Source organism: Nothoprocta perdicaria, unplaced genomic scaffold (assembly GCF_003342845.1).
Source record: "Nothoprocta perdicaria isolate Ctin4 unplaced genomic scaffold, notPer1 scaffold_53, whole genome shotgun sequence".
NCBI classification, from domain to species: Eukaryota; Metazoa; Chordata; class Aves; order Tinamiformes; family Tinamidae; genus Nothoprocta; species Nothoprocta perdicaria.
The window spans coordinates 4,292,149-4,300,301 of record NW_020455788.1 but is presented as its reverse complement, the minus strand read 5'-3'; the positions used below and the strand labels follow the sequence as shown (position 1 = coordinate 4,300,301).

The 8,153-nt window shown below is 43.8% G+C and overlaps 1 protein-coding gene across 1 annotated transcript in view; it reads left to right on the top strand.

Annotated features, from left to right (window-relative positions):
• The first annotated feature begins 5,008 nt into the window (after positions 1 to 5,008).
• Positions 5,009 to 8,153, top strand: part of GALC (galactosylceramidase) — a 36,221-nt gene continuing 33,076 nt past the window's right edge. The window contains exons 1-2 of the mRNA XM_026048303.1: positions 5,009 to 5,122; positions 7,613 to 8,011. Coding sequence (XP_025904088.1) covers positions 5,009 to 5,122; positions 7,613 to 8,011 — 513 coding nt within the window. The remainder of the gene's footprint in view (positions 5,123 to 7,612; positions 8,012 to 8,153) is intronic.

The window sequence follows — 8,153 nt, the reverse complement described above, 5'->3', positions numbered from 1 at the left end:
GGTGTTCAAAACCCGCCTGGATGCCACCCTGTGCCACATGCTCTAGGTGTGCCTGCTTGAGCAGGAAGGTTGGACTAGATGATCTGTAGAGGTCCCTTCCAACCTTAAATATTCTGAAATATTCTGAAATACCTCAATTAGAATTAGACTGCATGTTCTTTGGGTTGAGACCTTGCTTTGCTCTTCTGAAATCTGCCTCAAGGAACCAACAGTTTATATTATATAACAGTATATATATTCATATACATGTATATATACAGTTTATATTATATAACAGTATCACTGGATCGTGGCAGCCTGGGACATTGAAGTTGGGATTCAAAGAATCCAGAGCTGGGACTAGGTGAGATTCAGCATGTCAGCAATTTCTTTCTGTCCTGCATGCTCAAAAGCCCTAGTGCCCCATGGTTTTCTTTTTTTTTAATAGCATCATCAATAATTTCGCTTAGCAAAGGAACGTGATTGGCTAGACGGTCGCCTAAATTCTCCAGGGAATCCGTGTCCTCGCTCCAATGACACATTGTTCCTATTTATAGGAGGACACGCTTTCCATGAGAACAATAACAAGAAGTGTGTCATTCTGGCATGTATTGATGACCTATACTGGTGTGTGCCAACAACACAGCAAATGCAGCGTATCACAGGGTGTGTTGTAGCTCCACACACACAAACGTAAGAGCAGAAAGGGCTTTTTGCTCCTGACTACAACTATTTCATTGCATTTGTTTGGGACCATGTCCCAGGGAAAGCTGTCTCTACTGACTTGCTTGCTTAGCGATTTGTCTTACCTGAACGATGTGAAACATTCACAGATTTTCTCTAAAGTATGGAGTGCTCCTATCTGATTTTGCCCGGGAGTTTTACAGATACTCTGTATTTGGTAACTTTTTGCTAATTTTTCTCATTGTTAAGATTTCTCTAAAAACCTATCAAGGAATTTCTGTTTCAAGATACAATCAAATGGTCCAACATTTATGTTCCAAACTCACTGCAATTCAGAGGCCTTCCCCCTTACTTTATAGACTTGGTTTTGAATCAGGTAGATTTACAACACAAAAATACATAGCATTTTTTTTTTATTTCCAGTTCATTTTTTTTCTCAGTTAATTCTTTCTGCTAGTCAGACTCTGAAATGATTAGTCCCTTTGTTAGTTTGCTACAGAAAAATTGCTGTATGAGAACTCTAGAAAAATAAAATACATCCGGTAGTCAGAAATAAAATTCAGAGATATAGATTAGAAAACATTATGCTTTAAGGAACATGTGTAAATGAAACCATAGATGAACCTTGTGAACATTATTAGAGAAAAGTACTCCTTGTAGATAATATCTGCATTGACGCATTCTTACAGTACCTATCTTAGATTCAAAGACAAATTTAGGTAAGTCTCTCAACTTATGAAGGACACAGCTGGCATAAAATTATCCTTTCATAAGCACAAACATAAAATGGGTATTCCATAACATTATTCATAATTCACTTTCTAAGAAAAGAATGGAATTTTTTTTAAAAAAAATCATTTTAGATAAAAGAATTCTATAATCTAGGTAACCAGGAAAGATGGAGAAGACTCCATAGCTTTTGTGTTATTAAGAGAAAGATTTAGTTGTTAATTAAAAAAAAAAAAAAAAAAAGGGTGTTGTGCTGGCCAATAATCTTCAAAGCATTTGCTACTAATAAATGTTGCTAAATGTCCTAAATTTCAAATTCAAATTCTTAAAAGGGAAGAATTGCTGCAAGCAATGTTCACTGCAGTTTGGTAAGCTTTTGCAAGTACTTTGTAGAGAAGATTTAGGGGGAAAAATGTTGAGTGAACTAGATCTGTGAAGCAGATGTTGTAGTGCTGCAGTTGTAGAACAGCTACAAGATGGAAGGACAGACGTTTTCTTGATCTCTATTTTGTTTCAAACCAATTTCAACAGTAACTTGTGTCATTACACAAAGTTATGGAGCCAAGCTGACTTTTTCAAGTACAAGTACCTTCCACAGCTGAATCTTTAATGAGCAGATCCCAAAATTTAATTCTGAAAGTCCTCCCAGTTTGGGAAAGTTGAAATACATCTTCAAATAACATGGGCTCTATCCCATTTTTTGTTTAAAATGACCAATGTTTTTCCTCATGCAAAGTTAACATTCATCTATTTTTCTTTCTGATATTGAAGAGGCCAAAGAAAGTCTAAAAGAGATCAATGCATTATGGTATAAAGCATAAAATTCTGCTAACATGAACTGCCCTATACACAAACAGAAAAAGAAATGCATTTTGGGGGATGTAGCCCACACAGGTGAGTATTATTTTATGCATAAAGAAAAAAAAAAAAAAGCTGTACCAATAATTTTTGGAATTCTAGAATGCTATTTTTAGTGCAGTTCATTTTTCTGCTAAGTGATAAATACTAGTAATGCATTTGTTAATACAGTACAAGTATTAGAGAACATTAGTAGAAACGCTGCTGGAATCCTCTGTAAGGCTCACACTGAGACAATTTTATAGTAAGGACTGTACAACTCAGAAAACTGAAAACTCACTCCCAAATATTTTTCTTCTCTATCTTTCTGCCCCTCTCCTAAGCAATAGATATTTCTTTCATACACAGCAATACCAACAGAGCAATAAATCAAGCTGGCAAGTCTTCTCTCGCTAGATCTTCTGAAATCATTCACGCTTTTGCCTCCTATTTCAGTTGTGCTGGCATGGGAGGGAAATATTCCCTCTCTCCAAGCAAGATTTTCCAGGCCCTTTCCAGTCCCCGAGTCCTGCTGTAGGATGTGACCACCCGAGCAAGGGAGAGGCAGCCTGAAGCCCTCACGCGAAGGCAGGTGCCCGTCGGCAGCTGGACTCACCTAGGCGGCCATGTGCTCCAGCGCGGCGGTTTCATGGTGATACCATCGGCAGCGTCCCCCGTGTCTGGTTCTGTGACAAGAAACAGCTTCATCAAACACAGCAACAGGAAGCTGCACTTGGCAAGCCAATGAGGCAACAGCTTTCACGTCTTGTAAGGGGTTTTTTTGTGTGTGTTTCTTTTTTTTCCCTTTTTTTTTTCTCTTTTCCTATCTGGTTAATCTTGGGAGAAGAAGGGCGACATGTGAATAAATGACAGCACTAACTTCTAGGACATTTATTTTTGGTTAAGTCTGCAAAAGCTGTTTAGAAAACAATACCTTATTACACAAATACAGTACACTGCAAACCTCTTACCTAGGGCTTAATGCAGCCTACAGAAAAAAACAGCTCCACGGACAGAAAACACTGCTTTGCTTACATCTCTCCAGAACACAGAGATGCTTTTGATGGAAGGATTTTCCCAGCTGCCTCTTGCAACAAATCCATCCCAAAATCAAATAAGAAACAATTAAAAATACATGATAATGACTTCTGGAGTTGGGTTTATATGAAGAGAAATACTTATTTGCAGAATATGTATTAGTGTCCTTTTCTCCTACTGGTAGGAGCAAGCTTGTGAATAGCTTTAGTTAATTAAGGATCCTTAATTAAGGATAACAGAATTTTATGCACTTCAGCAGTTTTCATGCTTATACATTCTTATATAAACTGAATCTGGGGCTAGATGGTGCTTTCACAGGAGTAATTCTTTTAACAGATAATCCTATTCAATTAGACCAGAGAATAATACTTGCATCAGCATAGATCCTCTTTTCCCTTGGTGATGAGAATAATTTAGTATTCGGTGTGATTTTCTCAAAAACACTGTGTGTGTTGGAATGATTCACTTCTTCTAAGAAACTAGACACAATGACAATTCAAATATGCATGTATTGGGTAACACAAGAACTGGCATGCTAAGGGGAACTGAAACTGATGGCCAAGTTTAAAAGCTCTGAAATTGAATAAACAGATTTCTTTGAGAACTTTATCAGGCCACACTTTAATCATTAGATGCAGCCATTTGCTTCCTTTTCTTTCCAGCTAGACCATGACTCTTTCAGTCACAGATTTTCTCCTGATACGCTTGGGTCAATATAGAATCATAGAATCATTTCGGTTGAAAAAGACCCTTAAGATCATCGAGTCCAACCATAAACCCATCACCACTATGCCTGTCCCTAGGTGCCTCACCTATACATTCCTTGAACACTGCCAGGGACATTGACTCCATCACTTCCCTGGACATCCTGTTCCAGGGCTTCACCACTCTTTCCATGTGGAAATTCTTCCTAAGGTCTAACTTGAACCTCCCCTGGCACAACTTGAGGCCATTTCCCCTTGTCCTATCCATATTTATTTTGCAGAAGACATCGACTCCTGCCTTACTACAACCTCCTTTCAGGTGGTTGTAAGAGAGCGATAAGGTCTCCCCTGAGCCTCCTCTTCTCCAGATTAAATAACCCCAGCTCCCTTAGCTGCTCCTTGTAAGGTCTGTGCTCCAGCCCCTTCCCCAGCTTCGTTGCCCTCCTTTGGATACTGAACACAGTATTTGAGGTGCTGCTTCACCAGCGCAGAGTACAGGCGGACGATCACTTCCTTGGTCCTGCTGGCTGCACAGTTCCTGATACCAGCTAGGAGGCTGTTGGCCTTCTTGGCCACCTGGGCACACTGCTGGCTCATGTTCAGCCGGCTTTAGACCCACACTCCCAGATCCTTTTCTGCCACACAGCCCTCCAGTCACTCTGCCCCAATCCTGTAGTGCTGCATGGTGTGGTTGTGACTGAAGTGCAGGGCCTACCACTTGGCTTTGTTGATCCTCATACAGTTGGTGTTAGCCCATCATTCCAGCCTGCCTAGATCCCTCTGTAGAGTCTTCCAATCTTCAAGCAGATCAACTCTTCCTCCCAGCTTGGTGCCATCTGCAAATTTGCTGAGGGTGCCTTCAATCCCCTCATCCAGATTGTTGATAAAGATACCAAAGAGGACCAGTCCCAACATTGACTCCTGGGGAAACATTGCTTGTGATCGGTCACCAGCTGGATTTAACTCCATTCACTATCACTCTCTGAGCCCAGCCATCCAGCCAGTTCTTCACCCAGCGGAGTCCAGCTGTCTGAGCCATGACCTGCCAGCTTCTCCAGGAGAAGGCAGTGGGAGACTGTGTGAAAGCCTACGTAAGGCCATGTCCACAGCCTATCCAACCAGGTGGATCACTGGTCACAGAAAGAGATCAGGTTGGTCAAGCAGGACCCACCTTTCATGAACCCATATTGGCTGGGCCTGATCCTCTGGTTGTCCCCCATGCTGAATAATTGCCCTCAAAATGATCTGCTCCATAAAGTACAGGCTGACAGGCCTGTAGTTCCATGGATTCTCCATAGGACACTTCTTATAGATGGGCATCCCATTGGCAAGTCTCCAGTCATCTGGGACCTCCTCCCTTGACCAGGACCGCTGATAGATGATGGAGTGCGGCTTGGTGAGCACTTCCATCAGCTCCCTTGGAATTCTTGGTCAGATCCCATCTGGTTCCATAGACTTGTGAGTGCCCAAGTTGAGTAGCAGGTCATTGACTGTTTCTTCCTGAATTATGGGGACACTACATAGGCAGCATACATATCTTGCAGCTCAGGGATCCAGGTATCTTGAAGATAACTGATCTGACCTAAATATGACCTAAAATAATCAAATCATTCTACACTTGGAGTCTTCCCTAAGCAGGTGTCATGACTCCCACTAGCCTGATGAGAGAGAGTTTTCTAGCAGCTTGGACGGGAAATAGGTTAGACCAATTTCTAAAATAAATTTCAGTCTAAGCTGATTTTTCTCTAACTGAAAGTTGTTAGACAAGTTAGACAAAGACTTTCTATCATTTCCCATCTGCCTTTTCCTGACATGGTACTGTTAGGAGCTATGTCTGCTGGATTAGTTCTGCTCTTCTGTTCATGGTTCCTGCACTACAGTGAGGCAGATGCAATTTTTATCCTAATTAAAAATACAGAAATATAGTTGATGCATTTCCAGAGTTTGACCATAGCTCTACTCTGTAACAGTTGATGGTGGGTCTGAGGGATCAAAAGATACTAGAGGAGAAAAACTCTGTTTCATACATCCCTGGAAATAAAAGTGTATGTTAAAAAAAAAAAACTAAAAAAAAAAAAAAAAAAAAAAAAAAAAAAAGACCCACGACCTCTTGACTGCATCATTAAGGAACAGTTTTATTTGTGATAAGAGCAACCCTTTTTTTTTTCTACATGTCCATTGGAGATACATGCCCAGTGTCTCCAATCACTCCTCTCAGTACAAGTGTTCTTTTTTAATATGAGATTAGAGTGGTATGAGAAAGTACAACTAAGATAGAAAAGCATTGACATGGGAAACTATCTTATCTACAGAAGAAGGGATGAACATTTTGTTGAAGGCCTTAGTATTTTTATTGGTTATATTTGGGTTCACAAAGGGTCCCCATCACATGTTAAAGAAACAAACAGAGTTTGCAGATAAAAAGCAAGGTTGAGATTCCTAACCCAGAATGAAGTTCTTGTAGTCCCATCATAACCTATTCCTTCTACAGAAACAGACTCTAAGAGTGTTATTCAGCACCAGCTGAGAATGGTGGGGACTCCTCAGCGCATGATAGGATGGCAATATGAGTGTGGAAAGATGACTCTTTTAAGCCTCTTGAGTGAGTAAGAGAATGAATTCCACAGATGAACTCTTCTACTGGGATTATGTTGACCTATTAAGAAATTGCCAAAATTAACCAGTAAATCTGTCATCGCAACAGTATTGCCTGTGCATAAGTTCCAGGTATGCAAAGCTGGACAGTGTGGTCTGGATGAAGTCACTCTGTCCCCCTGCATCTACTAATGACATCGTGCACCTTGTTTGGGTGTGAACATTGGTTTAGTAGGTATCACCTGATATCGTAAAATGCAAATTGCTATACGAAGGTTTGGTATTGTTAAAAAAAGAAACAGGAAATGCCAGTCAGTAAATGTCATCACTGAGATACTTAGATTTCTCATCAACGTGGTCAAATGAGGCAGTGGCTGGTTTAACAACATTCTTCACAGAGAGAAATGTGTGAAATGGAGGCTTTTCTGTCCCTCTGAAAAGCAGGCTGCATGATGCCAGTGACGGCTCCTCTTTGTGTCCCAATTCTCCCTCAACTCTTCAATTTTCCCTCAGCTCTTCAGCATCTGTTTCTGCACAGCGGCGATGCCAGTGTGCAGAAAGCTCTGCCCTAGGGATTTTTATAGGGTGATCCGCCATCTCCTGACTACTTCTGGGCAGTGGTCTTGGGCAGTGAGCGGGGTAAAAGCCATGGGAACCTGTCAATGCATCTCTACCCAGTTGCATGGTGGTGTTCGGCACTAAGTGCTGCCAAAGAGAAGAGGTGTTTCTGCCTCGTTAGCAGTGCAAGCCCAAACCCCGCTCCAGGATGGCTCCCCTGGCCCTGAAGATGCTGTGGGCCCTGGTGCCAACCAGGGGTAACTGTTGTTTCCCGGGGAGGCCCTGGGGCTGTGCTCCTGGGACAAGCCTCCTCTGCGGCCGCTCCCTGCAGCACTGCCTGCTCCCCTGGCAAGACCAAAGATCTTTCCGGCAGCCTGCAGGAGTTTCCTCACGCAAAGCGCCTCGGCTGCCTCTGCCTCAGTGATCTGGAGGCAGCCGAGGCAGGGGCTGAGGACTGAGTGTGGACAACTGCGGTTGGTGCCCGGCAGGTGCCCGGGCAGCTGAGCTGGTGGCAGCTTGGAACTGAGAGGTTTAATGGGAAACAGCTCCTGGGAAAACACACGTGTCTTGCCAGAGGCCCCGGAGAGAGGGAAGCGCTTGCGTTTTACAATGAGCTCGCTGGTGCCGCACGAAACTCCGGTGCTCACGGCGCGCAACCCGCAACCCCGGCACGCCTCCACGCACCGAACCCAAACCTAACATGGACCCCGGGCGGCTTCGCCCTCTCTTCCCCTCCCCGTTCCGGCATGGCGGCGCGCTCCCCACCCCCGGCGGCTTCCCTTGCCCTTTCTCAACATGGCAGCCTCCGGCTTCAGTCCGGGGGCGGGGCGGGCTCCTTCTCCGTTAATAAATGGCGGCGCAGGTCACGAGCGCCCCGCCCCTGCCAGGTGACGGCCAGGTTGGGCGGTCCGGTGGCCGGCGGTAGGAGGTGGAGGCTGCGACCGCGAAGCGGCAGGGATGGCGCGCGGGGCCGCAGCCCCGTCTCGGCGCCCCTCAGCGCTGCTCTGGGGCTGCCTCCTCCTGCTCGGC